This window comes from Balaenoptera physalus, assembly GCF_965194825.1.
Source record: "Balaenoptera physalus genome assembly, chromosome: 3".
Taxonomy (NCBI): domain Eukaryota; kingdom Metazoa; phylum Chordata; class Mammalia; order Artiodactyla; family Balaenopteridae; genus Balaenoptera; species Balaenoptera physalus.
In genome coordinates this window covers 76,539,569-76,563,848 of record NC_138890.1, presented here as the reverse complement: position 1 = coordinate 76,563,848, position 24,280 = coordinate 76,539,569, and the positions used below count along the sequence as shown (strand labels likewise).

The 24,280-nt window shown below is 41.2% G+C and overlaps 1 protein-coding gene across 7 annotated transcripts in view; it reads left to right on the top strand.

Annotated features, from left to right (window-relative positions):
• SNCAIP (synuclein alpha interacting protein) overlaps positions 1-24,280 on the top strand; it is a 146,035-nt gene that overhangs the window by 76,230 nt on the left and 45,525 nt on the right. For all 7 annotated transcript variants that reach the window (XM_082457849.1, XM_082457850.1, XM_082457847.1 and 4 more), the window contains one exon: positions 12,423-12,495. In XM_082457849.1, coding sequence (XP_082313975.1) covers positions 12,423-12,495 — 73 coding nt within the window. The remainder of the gene's footprint in view (positions 1-12,422; positions 12,496-24,280) is intronic.

Here is a 24,280-nt window from a genome sequence, read left to right as displayed (position 1 = left end):
TATCTTGGCACACAGTAAGTTGCTCTTAAAAATGGTAGCTTTTGTTATTATTTCAATGAATACTACAATAATATTTATATGACCAATGGTGAAGAAAGAACTCCAGGGAAAAGACCAGGCATCACGTCAAGACTTTAAAAAAACACAATAGAGCAGTTATATTTACAGAAGAATCATTTGGCAGCAGCCCTTAATTTAGATGAATTAGGAATCTCCACTTGCAAGATAATAAAATATGTTAAGCAATAACTGAAGCTGTTTAGCAAATTGGGATTCAAAATTATGCAATAGTTGAGCTTCTATAACCTGACCACTCAAACATAAGTAAAGGTCTCCATCTGTAGTTGTGTAACTGCACTCAAACTTCCCCCCTTTAAATAGATTCCTATTGTTTGTATCTTTAACCTGCATTTAAACTGAAATCAGAAAGGAAAAAAAATGAAATTGCATAGAATTGTTAAAATAATGATAATGGTTAACATTGAGCACTTCCCAGGGGATAGGCATTATCTTATTTAATCCTCACAACAATCCTGTGAAGTAGGGAATATTATTATCTTCCTTTTACAGATGAGGAAACTGAGGTGTGGAGATGTTACATAACTTGTCCAGGCTCACCCACCTACTTAGAAGCACTGTCTTTGGAATATCAACTTTTAGCCCCAGTACGTGGGTCGGCTTTACCCATCGCCCCTGGGGAACATTTGGCAATACCTGGAGACACTTTTGATTGTCATAACTGGGGAGGTATTCCTGGCATCTGGTGGGTAGAGAGCAGGGGTGGATCTAAACATCCTGCAATGCCCAAGAAAATCCCCTACAACGAAGAATTATCTGGCCTAAAATGTGGGCAGTACTGAGGATGAGCAATCCTGGTCTATTTTAATCCACTTAAAACGAAAGAAACTCTACTTTACCTGGCAACCTCTGTAACATGGTAGATTATTTTATAATAGTTCCATCTCATCCAGGTTCAACACCTTAAATATGCCAGAATCATATTGCTCTATATAATGTCTTCATGGGAAAAGCAGTAGAGATAACCTCTAGAATATTGAAATGATTGTTCTCAGCCTGTTTAGGTAACCTAGGAACAATAAATTTACAACTGCTTTAGGAGCTAAACGGAGACAATTCAGATGCTAACACTGGGGAAAAAAAAAAAACACGCCATGATGTGTTCAGTTTGCTAATTCACTGGCGTAACAAGAAATGTAGTCTCCCATAAACATGCCTGTATTGTTAGGATTCTGTAAACCTCCTTTTCTGACAGCCCTTAAGCTTCTTTCCTGGTTTAGTGGCAGGAAGGGGGAAGGAAAATGCACAATACATTTGAAAAAGATGTTTACAAAAAAGATGCCCGAGCTTAAAACTCCTCTTCTTACTCTCCAGCCATAGCCCTTTTACATATTACAGGGTTTCTGTTTCATGATTTTCCCCTCTGGTCGTGAGCCTGGCTCTTGTTTTAATTTAAACACAAGCTGTATATTGGTACAGAAAAACAGCTAGAACTGTTTTTTTGCCTTTACCTAATGAAACAAAACACAGAAGGCAATCAAATTATTTTGAAGTTTCCCAGACTCAAAAATAATGCTCATCTTTTGCAAAATGCAGAGTTTAAACTATACATTCTTGTAACCCTGCCATCTAAAAGGGCAGAACATTGTGCAATAACTGAGGATCTGTGAAGGAGAGATGACGACACACATAAACATACGAGTTCAAAGTTGGGCTTTTCTGTCACTGCAAATGTGTTTACAGATTTCCTTCTTTATTCCTATGGAAGCCAGATCTCTCTGTCTTAAAAAAGAGAAATGCTCTGGAATATTATTTTACCATAGGGTTCTTAGTAGACATGATGTATTTTTTTCTAATTTATTTATTTATTTATATTTATTTTTGGCTGCGTTGGGTCTTCATTGCTGCACGAACAAGAGAAAGCCCGCAAGCTTTCTCGCAGCAAGCGGGGGCTACTCTTCGTTGTGGAGTGCGGGCTGTAGGCATGCGGCCTTCAGTAGTTGTGGCTCACGGGCTCTAGAGCACAGGTTCAGTAGTAGTGGCGCATTGGCTTAATTGCTCCGCAACATGTGGGATCTTCCTGGACCAGGGCTTGAACCCGTGTCCCCTGCATTGGCAGGCGGATTCTTAACCACTGCGCCACCAGGGAAGTCCCCCGTGATGTATTTATTTTATGAAAAGAGACCAATTTGCTGTCCTCAAAAATAGGATTATACACAGGACTGAATAAAGCAGAGGCCAAACCACAAATCCACTGCAGCGCTCCACTCGTGAGCCATCAAATGTTGGCCATGCCACGCACCGACTGAACACTTTAAGCACTGGTCCTGTTTAAGCCTCACATCAAGTCTACAAGGCAAGCCCTATTTTTATCCCCTGTTTGGCAGATGAAAAAATGAGGCTTAGAGAGAGAGTCTGACTTTCACAAGGTTACAAGTAGGTAAGTGGCAGGGCTAGGATTTCAATACAGAACTGTTTGACTGTGTTACTCTTTCTCTTCTGAGCAACTTGGTTGTGTAGAATCATCTCTGGACCAGTCATCTCACCCATCACTATCCCCAACTGTCATTGAAGCAATTGCAAAGTGCTTTTTGGAAGTAAGGGAGTTGGTATATAGTGTAAATAAATAAAATAAAAACAAGCTAAGAGAACTTAAGCAAGTCTCTCAATTTTATTGTTCCTCAACTTTTCCATCTGTAAAACAATAATAATCCATCTCTACCTAGCATCCTGGATTTTATGGAGAAGATATGAAAATTTATATATATGTACATATGTAAACACACACACCCATATTTATATACAGACACAAATACATATATATGTATATGCGCATCTGTATACAAACACCTACATGTACATATAAACATGTACATGTAAATAGACACACACACATATGTGCACACACACATAAATAGAATTAAGTGCAATGCTGTATTCCTCAGCACAGGAAATTTTGTTGCCTTTCTGTGTCGCCATGACTGCAGCTTTGGTGAAAGTTGACATTTGTGGAAATTGCATAGCCTATGTTTTGTGCAAATCAAATGAGATCAAGATAAATAAGTGTCCTTCCACTTTATTATCCCCTTTGACCCAAGGCCTTGCAACCCAGAGTAATAGCACAGACTTATGTGGATTCATTTTCCTAAGGTGCTTAAATCACTGGTAGAAAAATAAATTCTTACAGCAAATAAATCTCACTCTCAGTGAGTTACATTTTCCCATCCCACAGACTGGGCATCACTTGCACTAAAATACCTGACCCCCTCTGTTTTGTGTGCACTACATTCCACTAACACTTCCCAGATTTCATTACATTCTGTCCAAGAGCTGCTTCACAGCAGTGGGAGACCTTAAGAAAGGGTGTGTAGGGCTTATCACGTGGACTTAGGCACTGAGTTAGGGAGGGTAAAGAATACAGCTTTTGTTCCAGTTTTAGGTGTGAAAAAGACTAGAAAGATATTCAAGGTGCAGAGAACCTGGCTTGCCCCTCCTCTCTAGCAAGGAATCTGTCTAAGATCCTATTATCCTTTCCTCTTTGCTTCCTAGAATGTGACCAAGACGTTTAGGTGGCCTCTGATTGCCTCCATCCCTTCTTCGCTGTCCCCGTCAATCAGCCCTGCCGTGCTTACTTTAAACTTACTTATATTTAAACTTTTCTTAGTGCTTCTCAGTAGGATCTAGTTTCATCAGCTTTTCAAAATGACCCAACATTTTTCAGTGTTCTTTTTGCAATATCTTGTATTCAAGTCTCATTACCTCTCATGGGTCCCCTCTCCAGCTCCCCGCTATCCAAAACCTCACACTTGTTCTGGTATTATATATGTGTTACCATTTTCTGAATACCTGCCAGGAAAGGAATTAGGAATAATCTAATCCAGGCAAAATGAACTGTAAATTCATGTCCCATAACTGCTGTTAGAGTCCAGGTCTAGAACCCAGGTCCTCAGACTGTGAATCTTGGACCTGACTGATATCTCTACCTGAGGTGGTAGAGAGCAACCTTATGGACAGAGTGATTTCCAAGAAGAATGAGCAGCTGCCGGATTTTTTAATTTGCTGTCCTGTCACTCTGCAGATAGCCCTGAACCTTCTCATCTTGCCCAATAGTCATGGCATTTACTAGATTGACTATGCAGGTTATTTATACAAACTATTTACCATTTATGAACAACTAGATTTTATGTCAGTCTACTCAACAGGCATGTATTAAACATTTACAGTGCACCAGGCATGGTTCTAGGCTTGGCGTGAATGACACAGACTTGTTCTGTGCTCTCACAGAGTTTACAATACCCTATGATAACAATTGAGCATATTATGAAATGCCAGATTAACTTAGTAGTAGGTTACATTTAATCACAATATCAAACTCCATTCTTGACAGTCAGTCTTTATATTTTGGTAGTGATTAATTATTGGCTCACAATTAAAACCAGGCAATCACTGAGGTCAAACAAGATGTAAAGCCAGCCATCTGCCCTACTGCGAGATAACTTTCTTTTCTAAGTCTTTTGTAATTTGTGATTTTGTCTCAATAGTTACCATTATTTTGGCTTCATTTCTAAATGCTTATTTTTGATACTTTTTAATTAAATGATAATAGTAACTAACATTTATTGAACACATAACTATGCATCAGACACTATTCCTGATGTTTTGCATTATTAGCTCATAATCTTCACAGCCACATTCTGATGTAGATACCATGAGTACCTGTTTACAGATGAAGAAACTGATGATAGACAGAAATGGAGTAACTAAGTTTAATTAGCTAGAAAATGGTGAAGCCAGGCTATAACGTGCAGTCTAGCTCTAGAATCCATGTATGTAACCACTGTGTTGAAAATGACTTCTGCCCAGTCCCTTGGTCACCTGTGGCCACACTCATTCACCCCTGTCTTTTCCCATCCATGACTGCTTTTCACAGCAGGTGGGGATCATTCAATACTGTGCTCTCATCACCTTCACCCATGTGGATCTTAATCTTTTGCCTGACCACACATATTAGCATTACAATAGAGTCATTCCTGGCATACTCTCAATATGGTCAGAACGAATTACTGAATTTTCCCAAATACCAACCACAAGCAATGTTTTAGCATAAAAGAATTTGATGATTATTAATTTTTTAAGTACCTCTTGGAACATAGGATAAAAACAAGGAACAAGAGCAAAAATCAAATGCATTTGAAAAGAGGATTATTCATAATAATTTTCTTTAATAGAGCCTGAATTGTGGAAAGAAATATATTTAAATCAGACTGGGATACTTATATGAACATGTAGATCACCAATATCTGTACTATGTAGAGGTGGCGGTTGAAACTGTGGGAGTCCGTAAGGTCACCTGTGAAACATGGAATGTGGAAAGGGAAGAATGTTCCAGGGAAGGAACTGTGCAGATGTATGTCCTATGAGGTGGGAGGAAAAAGAGGCTTCTACAAAAGAGACTGGAAAGGAGTTTTCAAAGATACAGGAGGAAAACTAAGGGAGATTAAGAAGAGGGGGAGGGATGATTTAAAGAATTTAAAAAAGGAAGTGGTCCAGAGTGGGAGATAGGTCATTAGAAAGAGAAGGGTTTGAAAAGTGCCACTGGATTTTCCAGTTAAAACTCTTTGGTGGCCATAATAAGAGCAATGCCTGTGGGTGATAGCACAGATGGCGGGTCGTCGTGGCTGGAGGAGTGAATGCAGAGGTGAGGAAGTGGAGACAAGAAGCAAGGCAGTTCTTTCAAAACAGATGGCTGTGAACCCAAGAGCAGGAAACTCCACCCACAGCCAACTGAGGAGGCAGCGTGTCTTGAGGTGGCAGGGGTGCTTCTTTAATTTTATGGGATCAGAGGAGAGAGCTGCAGTTGAGAGAGTAGCTGAAGAGAAGAAGAGGGGACGATGGCAGAGCATGAGTCTGAGATGGGAGAGGAGATCTGAGGGCAAGCAGCGGGCTAGTGGGATGAAGGCGTGCACTGTGGGTACCACATCCTCAGAGAAGGGAAAACAGAGCCTGAGCTGTTAGGGAGAGCACGAAGTCAGGACACCCCTTCCTGAATTGGGAGGTCAGGCCATTGGAGAGGAGGTCACAATTTTAGGAAAATATTGTGCTTCTGAAAAACTCACCTCAGCTGCGTGTCTTTGCTTTCACTACCAGCTTTGCATGTACACATTTGTGTCATTTTATTGTGTGACTGTGGAGAGGCCTGCTTGAATTTTGGAAAGCTACGTGAGAAACCATGAATTTTAGTATAGTTGTTTGGATGACTGGCCTAATTGTTTCTTTTGGAAACTTAATGCGACCTTAGTTGTTTAAAAGTCTCTAGCTTGAAAAGGTGTTGGGATTTTAGTTCTTTCATTTTCTGTGGCTCATGACCATTTGAGTAATGCCTGCTTGTTCACCCAACTGGCTGCACTTCTCAGGTGCAAGGGCCAAAGCTTTTCAGTCCCGAATAGTATGTAGGGTGGTCAGAGATCCCCAAAGCCCAATGTAGAAATCACAGTCTGTTATTATGAATCCCACGCATGTTCAAACTATTTTGCATGGCAGAGTGTCAACATTGATGTAAGCTGGGACGTGTAGGACGGTCTTACGTCATAGCAACTCTGTGTAGTTTGTGAAGCTAAGTTTCAATGTCTGCTCTTGGCCGTGGGTTCTCTTGGATGAGGAAAGACCAAAGAAGCCAAATAAGGTGCTGAGACAGGCTGGGCTGTCCTTCCTTTTTTCCTTTCCAGTCCGAACCTGGCTCCCCTCTTCCTGCCCCATCAGTTCTCACATCTTGATATACTGAGCTGCAAATCATGAGAGGCACGAAGATGAGAAACACACATGAAAAATGAGTTAGAGAGAAGAGACCAGAACATTTAACATCGTTTTACAGCTTGCAAATTGACTTCACTTACATTATCTCTTATGATTATCTGTGTTTTCTAGATAAAGAAACTGAGCCCCAAAGATAGAAAATGATTTATTTGTCCAGAACTACAGAGTTAATAAATGTCAGAAGTAGGACTCGAATCCAGAGCTTCTGGCTCCAAATCCATTGTCTTTATACAAAAAGCTAAGGCATCAGCCAGCATTCATGCTGTTAATATATGAGAAGTGTTTATTCTTTTAAATATAGTGTGATTACATTGCTAGACTGGTAGTTATGGAATTTTCTAAGAAGATTAGTGCTTTATAAATATTAAGTACTACCATTATTAGTATTATTATTGCCACCCAAATCATGGGCTACATAGGAGAATTCATTTCATTCAGTTCAACAAGTACCTAGTTTCTTTGGTAACTAAAATATTGTCCACACCCTCAGGAAGCAGAGGAAGAAATTAGGTAAACATATAGATGAAATGTCACATGATGGATTCTTTAATGGACATATGCCCAAGATAAGGAAATAAAGAGCAGTGGTTCTTGAACTTCGCTATGCATCAGAATCACCTGAACGGTGTGTGAAAACACAGATTGCCGGTCCCTGCCCTTAAAGTTTCTGGGATGGGGCCCAAGAATGTGAATTCCTAACAAAGTTCTTAGATGGTGTTAATGCCACTGGTCTGGACACCATACTTTGGAAGCTGAGATAAGCTCCATCCGGGAGGCTCAGAGAAGATACAGCGGGGGAGCCACAAGCAATTTACTGTTACTAAAGTAGCCTGAGGATGGAAAAATGTCATGGAGAAGTAGAGAAGAGGAATTACAAGGAAGCACAAGGAAATTGTTGGAATTTATAGATAGGTTCATTATATTGATTGTGATAATTTTATAGGTGTATACATATGCTGACACATTAAACTGTACACTTTAAATATGTGAAGTTTCTTTAAAGTTTATCAGTTATACTTGGATAAAGATTTTTAAATAGATGAAGAACAGCAGATTCAAAAAAAAAAACAGAAGACCGTGGGGAGAGATGTCTGAGCTCGTGGAGGGCTGCATGTGCCATGCTAAGGCATGTGGCCTTTCTCCTATAGGCAGTGCAGAGCCACTGAAAGATCCGAGATAGAGAAGCACCCTAGTCAAATTTGCATTTTACAAAGCTAATTAATTTTAGAGCAAGTATGGAAGCATGGAAGAAATTGCCACTTACGACCTAAATATGAAAGAACTCCTTTGACCGTCTATAATATTATGCCCAGGGATTAATCAAATGTGTGTACAGCTTAGTATTTCAGTCGAATAGTTAATAAGTCATTGTGTGCCATGCATATGTACAAGTCAAGGATATCATCCTTTCCCTTAGGCACTTGAGGGAGCCAGCACAGCCCAAGGGAACAACAGCACAGCCCAAGGGAACAACACCTTGCCTTGTCTTTCACTAGGCAAGGTGCTTTTTTATCAAGGGCAGAAAAGTCTTTCTCTTTCTGACTTACTTCACTTAGCATGATAATCTCTAGTTGCATCCATCTGAAATGTGACACAAATGAACCTATCTATGAAACAGAAACAGAATCATGGACCTAGGGAACAGACTGGTGGTTGCCAAGGGGATGGGGGGTGGGAGAGGGAGGGAGTGGGAGTTTGGGGTTAGCAGATGCAAACTGGTGTATAGAGAATGGATAAACAACAAGGTCCTACTGTACAGCACAGGGAACTGTATTCAATATCCTGTGATAAACCATAATGGAAAAGAATATGATAGCACAGGGAACTCTACTCAATGCTCTGTGGTGACCTAAATGGGAAGGAAATCCAAGGAAGAGGGGATATATGTATATGTGTGGCGATTCACTTTGCTGCACAGCACAAACTAACACAACATCGTAAGCAACTATACTCCAATTAAAAAAAAAAAAAGAGGAAATTTAGACACAGATACCCAGGGAGAATGCCATGTGATGATAGAGGCAGAGATTGGACTGGTGTGTCTACAAGTCAAGGAAAACCAAGGATTGCTGACAACCACCCAAAGCTAGAAGAGGCAAGGAAACCTTCTTCCCTAGTGCCCTCAGAGGGAGAATGGCCCTAAAGACACTTTGACTTTGGAGTTCTAGCCTCCAGAATTGTGAGGGAATAAATTTCTTTTCTCTAAAAAAAAAAAAAACGGAATATGAAAAAGAATGTGTGTGTGTGTGTGTGTGTGTATAACTGAGTCACTTTGCTGTAAGCAGTAATTAACACAACATTGTAAATCAACTATACTTCAATTAAAAATTTAATTAATTAATTAATTAAAAACAAAAAAGAAGTCAGTAAGGGCTGAAGCAATCAGCCAGGGTTTCACGGAAAATGCAGAACTCAAGCTGGCCTTGCAGAGCAGTGGCATTTGCCTGGCCAGAGGAAGGCACTGCAGGCAAGGAGACCCCCGGAGTAAAGGAACAGAAGGGGAACTGAACTTTGAATGCACAGGGACATTGAAGAAGCGGAGACAACTGTTCAACCTTTGGCAGGGGCTTTTCTTGAGGCATGATGGTGGAGTGGGAAAGAAGTTTGGATCAAAAAGGGTGTTTCCACTGAAAGATGTTTAGAAAAAAAATAAATTAGAGAGCAACATAGAGGTAGGAAATATAATACTTCTCAGCCATCTGCAAGCCCCTCTCCTCTCTTATCACCCGAGGATAATAGGAATCAAGGGAACAGAATATAAAGGCTTGGGTTGGGATCAAGAGACAGGGAAGGTACATGGGTCTTTGGTTCTGTTAGGGCCAAAATAACAGTAGTTGCTACCCTGGGAGCTGGCCATTGTCCTGAGAATGCGGTGGGCTGGCGACCTAACAGCTCCTTATCAAAGGCCATCTGTCCTGTGAACTGGGATGAAAGCCTGGGAAGTCTTCCCTTTCAGCTCCCGGATGGTATCACAGTGCACTTGTGGAAGAGACTTCCTGGGTCATTTGCTTATTCCCAGATTTGCAGATATGAAAATTTTTTTGCGTGTTCGTTTTGTGAATTGTGTTTTTCCACTGTATCGCTTCATATCACAACTTAACCATCTATACAGCACTCTCTTAAGCTTTATCTTCTACGCAAAGAGCAGTGTACTTTCTGAAAGAAATCTACAAATTGATTTTTTTCCTTGTGTGTCCTTGTAAAGAATGGTAGATTTGTTCACAGTGTAGACTGGAGTCATTGCTGAATTTGACATTCCATATACCCTTGCAGTTATCCAAAACTTTGATTTTCTGGCCTACACATCATCTTTTTCTTAGATTATTATACTTTTTATTTCCCTGACCGGGAGCAGCACCTGACTTTTTCTTCAATGGCTTTATTCCCAAATTATTAACATGAATGCCCTCACAAAAGTGGCTTCCTGTGTGACCATGGATCAAGAGGCAGAGCTGCCAGGTGTGATGCAGGTTGAGGCAGAGCTGCCAGGTGTGATGCAGGTTGAGGCAGTAGATGGGGCTCAGCCAGGCAAGTCTCTGCCTGGAGCTCAGTCCCTACACCAGCCAGGCAGCCTGGGTTGTTCAAATTTAAACCTCATCAAATTAAAAGTGATTGCATACTGTGGACCTTGGAGGTCACATTGGAGGAGCTGAAGGTGCAGCTAATAAATTGTAGATTGTGACATGTCTGACTTTGGGGTGGGAGGTGACAGGATGCACGTGGCTGGAAATGCAGATAGCAGCATACCCGGTTTAGTCAAATACATATCATTAAGCCCGCTGAGCAACTTATTGAACTTATCATTAACTATATTTAAAAGCACAATCAATCTGAAATTTCCTCTTTCTAAAATTTTGCCTTGGAAGAAAAGGAAAAAAAAAAAGGAACGAGGGTAAGACTTTGCCAAAGGGTGCTTTCATGGGGCACATGGCAACCAAAACAAAAGGTCCAATTTTAATTGAATTACAAACTGTGTAATTATTTAACCTGTACCAGCTGGTCTCAAGAAGCTACCAGATTTCCTTAGAGAGTTTGTACTTGGCCAGAAACATAAGGTAACTTATTAGGAAGAAGAAAACTGCCTTCTATACCTATGTTACCAGCCCCCACTCCCAAAGAGCATAATATAAAAGGGGAATAAAATCCCTGGAGTTCATTTTTGGCTTAAGAGGCAGTCCTCCCGCCCTCGAGTATGTGAATGGGTTTGCTAAAGCACCTGTAGTCTCTGAGGAATGGCTGACATAAACAGGATGTTACTGCATCAGACAGGTAAGAGTAAATTCTCTAATTAGTCATCTGAGATTTCATTTTTGACTTGGAAGTACTGGAAATTTAATTTGTTTGTGATGTGCAATTGGCGAACTGACAGTAGCTCCAACTGCGCCTCCCTCTGTCTTGCTGTCCTGATGCTGGGTGGAAAGCACAGGGGTGGGGCGTGTGGGGCGGTCTCGATGTAGACACTTCACTTCATCTGTCAACATCAAGCTAACTAAAGCACCTTCGTATTGACAAATGTGTCCTAATTACACATTCCTCACTTGTAATGCTAGAATAATCCTAATGAGTTTCCCATGATCATTTTTCTTTTAGATTAAATGTTTTTTCTCAATCCCCCTTCCAGTTTTGTAACAGTGAAGTCATTCAGAATCCACGCTCATTTACATAAGAGCGTTGTTCCATAAAGGTACAGAGCAAACTATTTTTAGAAAGCTGTATTTTATGAATTAAAGTATGATTGAAGACAGGACCTGACTTGGCCTTTGATTAAAGACAGAGTTCATCCTATTTATTTTGTTTTAAAACACCCTTCTCCAAAGAAAGCTTGATTGGGATCAAACTTCGTCCCCATACATCATAGCTATTGATTTCACATTTGTTGTCGCTCTGCTGATTTTATGCCCCTTTGTGTCACAATTTGTTATCCTGATAGCCGGCCCCTGAGTTGGTGCTGGGACTGAGCCTGCAAGGTGGCTTCTTTCAATTCAGACTAATCTATCCATGAAACAGATGAGCTTTCAAACACAGAACTATGCTCTTCTCACTTTTCATAGCATTATCCTGGTATTTCCCATGGAGATTACAGTAAAATTTGTGGCAAGTAGCCACATTAGGGACATTTCTGTCGTCCAGGAGATATAGCTCCTGGCTGCCCTGGGTGCTGCAGGAAGCTGTGTGCTCCTCCTCTTGGCTTTTTTTTTTTTTTTTTTTCCACACATAGATTCACTCTTAGGATTCAGAATGCAAATATTATGGCCATCTTCTGGAAAATGTCAAGGACAGAAAATCCTTCCATCTTCTACAAGTAGCAGAAGGGATAGAATGTCTGCTGGATACACCCCACCTTATTTGTTAAAGGACTGTCCAGCCCTCTTTTTAATCTGCATCTACTTACATGCTTATAGGTAGAGTCTGGGATGCTGCCACATCACCAAGCAGCCCATTTAGGGTAAAATTAGATAGACTTTCTAGAGATATATGTTGTACTCAAGTATCACTTCTTGTGTTTTGATTTTCTGGCCAATTGAGTGAATGTAATGCTCTTATTTTAAATTGCTACTTTACACTTTTTCCTCCTCTGGCTTCCCATTCAGTATTCAGTCACGTCACTCAAGACCATCCCGGAACTGTGCCGAAGATGTGATTCGCAAAACGAAGACAGATCAGGTAAGCTTTGCTCCCCACCTCTTCTCCTTATCCTGCCTTTTAGAGTGTGGGGGGGAACTCCTCCTGGCATCCCTTCCCCCTCACATTGGTTGCTGCTGCTTTCTGTTTTCTTTTTCTTTTATGGCTTCTCCACTTACCCCCGACCCTCAACAAACAGATGTTAGGTCATCCTCCAAAGACTGACCGGACAGGGAGGCCCTAATGAGGACTCAGCTGTATACAAATAAATGTAGGCGATCATCGCGGCAGCTCCAAACCACAGTATACGCAGCAATTTACTGCAAACCCGAGAAACCATTGGTGACAAAACATAATGATGCAGGCGCCAATGAAAAAATGTTGGATGCATTTACTACCCATATGGCAAGGACCAGCTTGGGGGATGGTGCTTTGCCAAAGTCTGAAACCCTATCAGGGATGCGACATGATAGAATCTGCAGTAAGGCATACTGTAACAGTTAAGATTAAAGCAAAGCTTTGGAGTTTAATAGTGTAAACTAAACAGAGAATTATGGCGTATAGATGAAAACCAGCTGGCTGACCTTTTCTCCCTGCACACCCCCGACCCTTGACAAAAAAAGTACATTCAGGGTTGCTTTTCCCTCTGTAAATCAAATTAAGCCTCTCTACTTTTCTCTCTGTGATGGGCAAAAATGAAAATAAAAAAGGATATTGATGGGAATGATACCATAGCATTAAACTGTGAAATGATGTTTATTATTTTTCCAAGTAATTACTCTAAGGCATCACCATTAACCTTGCCAAAGCTGGACCTCTGATAGTAACTAGAATCCTGAGAACCACGGATGATGGAAGACTTAAGATAACCCTAGAATTATGTGTATCGTGTTTGAAAATAAATAGATCGTCCTTACCTATGCAGCTGCTAGAACTCTAGGCCTTTTGAACTGAAAGGACTGTGCAAAGCTAATTTACTTTTCTCTTGGGCCATTTGTTTTCTTTCAACATTTTGTTTAGATGAGATGGGGAAAATAATTAGTCTATCTAGGTTTGTTTATCTTTGGTTTTTTTTGTTTTTGTTTTTTTGTATGAGTGAAAGTAATGCTTCAATGTTTGGGTCAGAAACATCATAGAAGATAGTTTGAAGTTCAAATAAAAGTTTTCATTTACCTCCATTTAAAAAAAATTTTTCTTATTTCAAATGCACTCAAGTATCTATGGGGTTAACAGAGGCTTTGGCCATAAGGCTTATCAGGATGTGCCTCCTTAAAAGGCATCACCAGGTTCAAAGTTAAACCTCTGTGATCAGTGACAAGGGCAGCAGACGCAGTGGACGGGCCCTCGGCCTCAGAGTCCAAAGACCTCCGTCTGAGTCAACATTCAGACATCTATCGGTTATACGACCCTGAGCCTGTGACTCATTATCTGTAAAATAAAAAAGAAACTTGTTCTGCCAATGTTGCCAGGCTACTGTTAGGATCAAAATTAGGTGATGTATCTGAAGGTACTTTGTAGTTACAAGATTTTCTTTCTTCTTTTTTTTTTTTTTTTAATTGGAGATGGGGCAAGAGAGAAGACATAATAGCAAACAATTCAGTAGTGCTTAATGTGCTAGGTATTGCTGGAAGCCCTTTACTCGTATTAACTCAATTAATCCTAAAATCCTTGTGAGCTAAGTATTGTACTATTAAGATGTTTATATTATATAGATGGGCAAACTGAGGCACAGAGCAGAGAAGTAAATTATCTCGCCCAGAGTCACACAGCAGTTGCGTTACAGAGCTGGGATCCAAACCCCAGGGAGTTTGCCTCTGGAGTCTGTTGTCTTATCCATTACATATACTGTCATATAGCTAGACTTAGGGATAGTAATTTAATTTTAAGATATTTTCCTTTTAAAACTTTAAAAGCTAGCATTTTCCCTCACCGATGAAGTGGAAAATTTCTTTTCTCTGTTAAATAGCTTCTCTTGCTTACCAAGTTAAGTGAATTAACCGAAGCTTTTAAAAAGAATTTTCCTGGGGCTGGTTTATTCCATTTTCTCCAGGTCTTGTGACTTGTAGTCACTTCCACAGTAGGTGATGTTAGACATTCCTTCTGTGGTTGAGAAGGAGGCCAATTTCAAGTTCAGAAGCCTGTAAACTCACCCAGAGCAAATCTCCAGTGCTCAAGGTAATCACCGATAATTAGACCTGACAGGAAATGGATATATGAGGGAAAGACTCAGGCCTCTTTAATGGAATCCCATGTACACCTCCAATTTGATGGACCATTTGGAGGCTGGTAAACCACTTTCTAATAGAGCAAGAGGGATCCTAGAAAAAGAAACACATGAAAAATCAATCTCTCCAAAGCACTGCTGTAGAATTATCTGTGAGCTGCTTCGAAAGAAATCTCAACATGGTAAAGTTTTCACCCTCCATTTCTGAAAGAACTGAGGCAATCTCAGTTAGTGTCATGGGCATGCAGATGTGGAACTAACCCTCCACCCCCAACACATCTCCTTAGTCTTTCCTGTTTCAACAACCTAGGAGGAGTTTGCTCCAGGAGCACTTGCACCATTTCCATCTTTATGGTAGTCTTTTCGAACAGATGGCGGCAGAAGACACATTGGCTTCTGAGAAGCGTCCACATCTTCTTCTGGATGGGACACCCTCTGGGGGAACTTTTCCCTAAACCTCCTGTGACTTAGAACATACTCTACCGGATAAAGATGTGTCTCTTTACCTTTCTAAAGTTTGTTAGGCACTTTCTGTTTTGTGTAGGTTGTCAAATGTCAACACCCATCCTGTACTAACAGGTCTTTGACTAGATAGATGTTCTTGGACCCAGTTGTTCTTTTATTTATTCATTCCTCAAATAACTTCTGTGTTTTCTGTCCTATGCACTGAAGACAGGGTAACAAGCAAGGGGTAGACAAGGCCCTGTTCTCACAGCACTTACATTCTGCGGGGTGACAGACAAAAGGCAGGCAAATGAAGACATAAACCAGATTTTTCCAGGTAGTGATAAGAGGTGACATGAGGCATGTGATAGAGTAACTTACAGTGGCTGGGGAGGGAGGGGGGTTTGGGGGATCAGGGAGCGTTCTTAGGGCCCAGCCATGGGAAAGCCAGTGAAGAACAGTGAAGGCAGAGGAACTAGCGAGCGCAGCGCCCCTGAGTCAGAAATGAGCTTAGCATGGATGAGGAAGAAAAGGAAAACCAATGTGGCTGCATGGGGCAATCAAAATGAGGGTGAGGTCAGGGAGCCGGTCAGGGTCAGACTCTACAGGGCCCTGAGGGTCATGGTACGCAGAGTTCAGATTTTACGCTAAGTTATGTGAAGAGCGCTGATAGCAGGATCCCAATTTTTCTAAAATGCTATTTATTACCTGGAAAGAAGCCGAAAATCATAACTCTCAGTAGAAGAAGGGACCCTAAAAACTAAACTCTTCTCCAAACTAAAGTTTCCCTCCACAGTTTCTCTCCCTCTAGTTTAAGAGGGAGAGAAAGTGAGAAAGTGCAAATAATAAAAGCAGAAGGGTACGGTGTTGACAGGGGATGGATGTGGGTGAAGGGTATACAGGTGTTGTTTGTACTGTTTTTATTCTTTCAACTATCCTATAAATTTAAATGAAAATGTTTTAATTATAAGTGAATTTTTAAAGGCCAATAATAATAACAATGTAGTCCAAAGTCCATCAGATCTTGGAGTGACTCTTATTATCCTGATGGAGTCATCAGCCTGTACTTCGTCACGTGAGTGACAGGGAGCTCACAGTCTCACAAAGCTGCCTATTCATAAAGGTTAATTTTTGTTCAGCCAAAATCAGTGTCCCTCAGATGTCCATCCCCTTACACCTGGCTTTCTCCTAGGGAACCTTAGAGAAGGACAGTTCCTCCTGGGCAAGGGTGCCACTGAGTGTTTGGAGATGGCAGTCACCCTTGGTTTTGTCTTCTCCAAACTAAAATTTCCCTCCACAGTTTTGAGTGTATCCTGCTCATGCTTCTTGCTTTCTGGGGGCTGTTGCATTTACCAGCATCCCTCTTAAAAGTGGCGCACCCAGAACTCCACCCGAGGTTGCTCCCCGTATGGTTTGATCAGAACCTGTCAACCAACCACACAGATCAACCTCAGGACTTACCACACACCTTTCCTGCCTTCGCTCCTGGGCTACAAAGACAAGACTGGTGCCTCCCCTTCCTGCCTGTTATTTTTAAAGTGTTCTGAGAGGAACAGGAGTGCAAGTGAGCCCGGTTGTTGGCCCTTGGGAGCCTCTCTATGAGACATAGAGCCCAGGGCTCACCCACTTCATCCCTGGGCCCTGGGTCAGCTCCACAGTGGGCGCTGAGAAAGGCAGATGGCAGGGTGTTTTGTCAGAGGCCTGGGGCAGCATTCCTGCACCTTCTACTCACCAGCGCCCACGAGTCTGCCCTGGGATTGCCCTTCCTTTAGCCGAAAGCACGGATTCCTATTAAAATCTGTATTTCCCCTGACAAGGATAATATTTTAAACTCTTTTCCATCAATTACACTACACTATGCCTAAACTGAATTTTTGTGAGAAAAAGAAGTTTTGAAAAGAAGTGTGAAGGACTTGCAGATACCATAGGAAGGCAGGAGAGAGGGGAAGAACTAGGAATTAGAAGCTTGAGAACAAACTTTGCTGGTGCTTAGAGCTGCACAGGTGCTACTGAGATCTCCCAGTTATTTCTTAGGTGCTCAGCGTACCAGGCATTAGGCCAGGTCTTCTGTGCACAGCTTATTTGTCCTCAAAATAATTCTCTGAGGGAGGACCATTATTATACCCATTTTATGGATGAGGAAACTGAGGCCCACAGAAGGCAAATAATTTGTCCAGAGTTCTGCATTTGAAACCAGTTCTGCTGACCACAGAGTCTCTATGAAGTTGAGCAACTGAAGAGCAGTTGTAGTCCGAGGAACCACACGCGGCTAGTGGAGTGGGGCAAGGATTAGCTTAGGGAAGTTACAGGTGAAAAATTTGCACCTCTAAAAGGGAGTTATTTATGAAATGTTGGCGTGTTTTCTCTGCTTAATCCCTGCTCCTCATGTAGGAAAGGAGGACGAGGCAGGGCGTGTTAACTCCGCTCTATATTTTCTCCGTATGAGGACTAAATACATATGAGGACTAATACTAAATCGACATATGGTATTCAAATCAAACATATTCAATTTCATTGACTTCGAGCTTCTTTTAATTAATTGGACATTCAAATACACATTTGTTTCAGTTCATGGTGCTTTAAATGTCTTGTGATTCTTTCAAAATATGTATCTGCTCAGCTCATTGTATAATTTTCTTATGAAAGAAGGCATATAAATATTAATGCAGCTTTGCATCTGAGAACTTAGATGTGTTGAGGTTGGGAAACTCGGTTATGTAACAGTAATAAATGGCCCTGGGGTGTGTTCGAGAAGAGATCCTGAAGGGTTTTCAATACCTAATTAGTAGAGAAGATCACTTGTGTGACAGTGAGTAAAGGAAAATCATACTTTTTAAACTCAGTATCTGGTAAAAGCTGTTTTGGATGTATATTTAGAAACATTGCAGATTTGCTATATTTTTAGCCCTGTGCCTGCAAATTTTGTGATAAACCCTGAAAATGTATGGTTTTCTAAGATTTTCAAGGATTTTGGCCAACACCGAAAATAATACATTGACATGAAATTTATCCTCTTGAAGCTGCTGTGACATAGCTGATGATGTTAAATATACAAACCTCCTGTTTTCAATTTTATTAAGGTTTCATGCTAAAAGCATGAAAGTTGGTATAGCAGTTTAAATTGAAAAACCTGCTGATTAATCCATTTCACATGATCTAATATAAAATGGACTCAAAGATTCGGGAAACACATTTGCTAAGATCTCAATCAAGAAAATGAACACTTCACCCGGATGCAGCAAAGAATCTAACATTTATGACAAAAATCTATTCAACTACAGTAAAAATTTACATACAGTAAAGCATGTAGATGAGAATGTTAGTCAAATAATTATTTTTGCTTCTTGTTTAACAAAATTATAATTATAAAGGTGACATAATTCATTTTTTTAAAATGGTAAGTAAAAACTACAATTAACCATGCTACCAAAACAAAATTGCTGTATTTCTTTCTAGTATTTTTTTCATGAGGCATATTTTTTTGTACGGTTGTCATCATAACATAAGGGCAAAATTTTTTTTTAAACATCTTTATTGGAGTATAATTGCTATACAATGGCGTGTTAGTTTCTGCTGTATAACAAAGTGAATCAGCTATACACATACATATATCCCCGTATCTCCTCCCTCTTGCGTCTCCCTCTCACCCTCCCTATCCCACCCCTCTAGGTGGTCACAAAGCACTGAGCTGATCTCCCTGTGCTATGTGGCTGCTTCCCACTAGCTATCTATTTTACATTTGGTAGTATATATAAGTCCATGCCACTATCTCACTTTGTCCCCGCTTACTCTTCCCCCTCCCCATGTCCTCAAGTCCATTCTCTACATCTGTGTCTTTATTCCTATCCTGCCCATAGGTTCTTCATAACCATTTTTTTTTTTTTTAGATTCCATATATATGTGTTAGCATACGGTATTTGTTTTTCTCTTTCTGACTTACTTCACTCTGTATGACAGACTCTAGGTCCATCCACCTCACTACAGATAACTCAATTTTGTTTCTTTTTATGGCTAATATTCCATTGTATATATGTGCCACATCTTCTTTATCCATTCATCTGATGATGGACACTTAGGTTGCTTCCATGTCCTGGCTATTGTACATAGAGCTGCAATGAACATTGTGGTACATGACTCCTTTTGAATTATGGTTTTCTCAGGGTATATGCCCAGTAGTGGGATTGCTGGTTCGTAGGGTAGTTCTATTTTTCGTTTTCATAAGGGCAGTTTTTTCCACTGCTTTTTTCTGCTGTTGCAGAATGTGTATGGCCAACACTTTGAATGAACCACAGAACTTAGGAAAGCAGAGCCGCCCCCTCTGTCTGCTTTTAATCCATTAACACTTTGCTAATGTCTCTGAAAGAAAGGATATGAAGTCAATGTGGGGAAAGATAGGAGCAGGGAGTGATAGAAAAATTAAAAATAAAACTCTAGTAGTGTCAAAAATAGTGTAAAGGGCTGGCAGCGGCAGAGCTTAAATACAGTGCATCTTTGTCCCCTCTTCTCTACTTGAACATTTCTTCTCTTTGTTTAATCATAGATATAAGTCCCCTAGCTCCCTGACTTTCTGGAAGGTTGTGGAGTTAACAAAGTCAGGAACGAGGCAGTACTAGAGGGAGAGAAAACTCTGGGGAAGAGACCCAGTCTCCTTTCCCATGCTTTGGTTTTATTGGACTCTAAGAAACATACCTCCCCCCCTCAAAACTGGTGGGGAAACCTCTTGGTAGAAATGAGTTCAAGGGAATCGGCAGTAAGGAAGGATGAGAACTCAGAAGTAGAGAGAAAAGCATCGTGGAGGCAGGAAGGGGAAGAAATGAAGCACAGGGACAAGGAAAAACCGGTACGGAAGCAAAGTGCCTTTCACCTTGTGTGGCCCCGCAGTGACTTCCTTCTCAGAAGTCAATCCTGTCGTTAGGGAGAAGCGGTTTCCCCTGCCCCATGTTCCCAATCAAGGCAACAGTAAGACTGGGGAGAGGGAGGGTTGTTACTGGTTTGGGATCTTCATAGAGTCTCTGAGAACACCCCACTTCCTGCTGAAAGTGTATCCTTTTTCTTTTGTCTCCCAATGGGCAATTTCTTCCCATTTAAAATGAGCGTGCTTTGTCCACATACCTTCTTTGCCCTGACTCTTCCCCTAAAAAAAAAAAATCACTAAAAAACTCAAGTAATAGAAACAGAATCCTAGAATCTCATAGTTGAAGGATCCTCGGAGAGAGTAAAGAATCATCTCCAAAAGTCCAGACCCTTCTGTGGCATCAATTGCTCGGGCCCTTGCATCTCACAAGTGCACTCCGAGACCGGAACCAGCGCCACCAGCATCACGGGGAAGCCTGTTAGAAATGCAGACCCCGAGGTCTTACTCCAGACTCCAGCATCAGAATCTGTATCTTGACAAGCTCTCCAGGTGACTCATTTGTGTATATTCGAGTTTGAGAAGCGCTGACTTAGGCCACCTTTGGTGCTAATCCATCGTCCCTGATGAGGTATCATGTCACTCTGTGCTCAGAATCAAGCAATAGTTCCCCAAGATGGTTCTCAGGATACACAGTGGGAAACTCTCTTAGTGGGAAACTCTTATGTGGTCTTCAAGCACTCTTCTCCTGGATCCGCAAGCTTCCTCGCATGCCGCTCTCCTCCTGCTTTCTGCCTGCCAGTCTCATCAAGGGACTTCCTTCGGTTCCTAAAATGTGCTGTGTTCTTTCACGTGACATGTCCTTCCTTCTCTCCTTTCGCCTCCAAGGTCACCTCCTCACAGCCCTTCACCCTACTCCTGCGACCACCGCTGTTCAGTAGAAATGTAGTGTAGGCCGTTTCCATAATTTAAACTTCTTCTAGTAGTTATATTAAAAAATATAAGTAGATGAGATTAATTTAATAATACCTTATATTTATCCCAATAAATCAAAGCTATTATCACTTTGATATGTACCACCAGCCACATTTTAAGTGCCTAATAGCCACAGGTGTCTAGTGGCTCCTATTTGGACAGTGCAAGCCTAGATTATATTAAAACCACTCTCCCAACTTACTATATTATCTCCCAGCTCCCTGTACTTTTCCACCTCTTTAAATATCTGTGTTTTAAAAATTATTGGTAATGTCGTTTAATATCAGTTTTCTCTAGTAGACTAAATAAAATCTCTTTTGGGTAATTTTGTTCATTATGGTATCTCCAGTGCCTACTGCTGGTGCTACATATACCTCTGAGGTAGGATGGATGATTGAATGTGTAAAGAGGTGAAAAGGAAGCCGACTTCAATGGGTTTTGTATCATAATTGAGGTTTGGGACAGCTGCTTTGCTTCTCTTCATTTGGTTTGACACTTTGATATTCTCTGGATATTTGATTCCTCTTTTATCTGCACCATACAAGCACTCTCTAATTATTTCCTGTCTTAAAAAACGAGCAAACAGTACTGCTCTGGTGGCTCCACCCTAATTCTCTGCTCCTTTTTCTTCCCACCCCAGGCCCCACTTGTAGCCAACATGCTTTAAAGAGTTAACGGAACCTCGATCTCTAGTCCTCCACCTCCTGTTCACCTTAAATATCTCCAGTATGGCTTCCACCTCTTTTGGGAAGGTCACAACTTCCAGTTGGTCAAATCCGTTGGCACTGATGTTCTCATCTTGCTTGGCATTGCTGTGTTATTTGAGGCTACTGGCCGTGCCTTTCTGGAAACGTTCTCCTCCCATGGCTTTGTGATCCCACCTCTCTCCTTGTTTTTCTTCTAACGCTCTGACATCTCCTTAGTCTCCTTTGCAACTCCTCTCCTTTCTCTACTTGACCTTTACATATCCAAGTGGTATGGAAGTATTCAGTAGGATCCTTTCTCCTCTCAATCTCTAAGTCTCTCTGGGTTGATAGCTCATTCGTTCTCATGGCTTAAGATGCCCCGTACTTGCTGCTGCTACTCACCTCATCACTCTAGCCTCCTAATTCATGACCCACTCGATATCTCCATTGGATGCCTTGTGGAATTCTGAAGAGGAATTCTTGAATCCCCATCCCCAACCTGTTCCTCCTCAGACCCCCCTCAGCAATCAGCACTCAGTTTACTGAAACACCCACTCGGTGGCCGAAGCCAGGATTCTGCCTCTCCCTCATCTCCACCTCCATCTATCAGCAGGTCCTGAGTCATCTGTGCTTAAAGGCTATCCCCATCTGTCCACTTATCTCCATCTCAGCAGCCCCCAGCCAGGCCGGGCCACCTTTATGTTTCATTGGGTTAACAACCATGAGCTAATACTTTGACTTCCTTCTTCACCATCAATCCTTGCCACCCCATATTTCCCCCAGAGGAGGCACGAGGATATATTTTTAAATGTAAAGCAGACCATTTCATTCTCTGTGAAGCCCCTCTAAGAATACCCCATTTCACTTAAAATATAACCCAAACTCCTTTTTGTGGTCAATAAAACCCTCAAATAAGTTGGCCCCTGACAACCTCCCCCAACTTCATGTTTGATCTCCTTCACCCTAGCTCACTCTGCTCTAGATAGAAGAACTATGGAAACTGCCAGATTCTCTCCTGCATTAGGCATTTGAGAATGGGCTTCCTTCTACCCAGATCTTCACAGAATCATCTTTTCTCTTGTATTTTCCCCCAGATCCTCACATAATTGTCTTCTTCTCATCCTCAGGTCTTGGCTTAAATGTCATCTCCATGATAAGGCTTCTCAGCTGTTCTCTATTCCAGGACCCTACTTGTTTCCATCAAAGTGCTCTGCATTTTGTAATTTCTCATTCATCTGTATACTTGCTTGACTGTCTGCTTGCCCCATAAGGACAGTGATTATGTCTATTTCATTCCACGCTGTACCCCTACAGCCATGTGCACAGAGAACATTCAGCAGATGTTTGTGGAATGAGTGGACCCTGTAAGAGTCTTTTAGCATTCTGCCAATTACTTTAGCACTTCTGAACAAGCTCTATTATATTCCTATATCTCTTGCTTATATTGGAAAGAAACTGCCACCTTTAACCAGTTGAAAGAATTGGCAGCTGAAATCAGAACAAATTTTCAGTGATAAGATGACTCTAAATTTAGGCTGATGCCACTAAAGATAAACAAAGTGGGAAATTCTTCCACTCAACTGTTTCTAAGAAAAGTTGTTATTAAAAACCATTTTCCTAATGTTACTTCATAGTCAGTGGTTACCAAAATCTAGGCAGAGAGTACAGTTTGGGATTTAGCTTAAAATGAATCTGAAATGAGTACAACCAGGTTTTACTACTGGTTTCTGGAATTCCATTGCCTTCATGTGACCCAAATAGAGAAAATGTGAATTGCATGGTTAGGGAATAATTTTAATTCTGATAAGGCAGTTCTGCGGTGTTATGGAGAGAAAGTTGGAGTCAGGGAACCTCAGTCCTGGTTGAGCAGTCAGCATAGTATGTAATTTTCCACATAACACTTGAAACTCCCTCAGTTCGCATTTATTTTCAAGTGAGAATACGGAAGCACTGCTCACCGATCCTCCGGAGTTGTTGTAAAAACGTCTAGTGACATCATACACTTGACTTGTGGTCAGAAACATAGGAAGTTTTACACAAATATATTGTATTCGTAATTTTAACGATGGAGGACATTTTAGGAAAATTCTAATTAAGAAATAGCATTTGGAGGAAGTTTTAAAACACACGTAAGTGTTTTGGTTTTCTTCATTGTTTGTAACAGTGCCTGAGAAGTGTGTACCGAAAGGCAGTAGGAAAGGAGGCAGTGTGGTTCTGCCAGGCTGTGTCCTGCAGGGGCCTCTATCTGCACTTTGCTGCGTCCCTGCACCTGCCCTGTCCTCTCTGCAGCCTGTAACGGAGAACTCCACCCGGCCACCAGCTTGCTTGGCAGACCCCACGGGGCTGCCCAGAGGAAGAGGAGGCTGCAGGCTGGTCTAGTTCTTCCTCCCATTTCTCCTCCCCTCCAGTCCTTGAGGCGCGTCCCTCTCAAAGTGGGACTAGGTTTCATACACTTACCACTTTGTTTCTGGAAAATAGAATTCATTTAATGTTTCGTTTAAAAAAAAAAACACAAAACAAAATACTCATGCACCCTAAAGATATATACCCCCTTTTCCCTTCTTGTGTCTAAAGTTGTATTCCTAATGTGGACACATGACTTCACATCAAGACGGAAAATAAACATTTTACTGACAGCATTCTGGG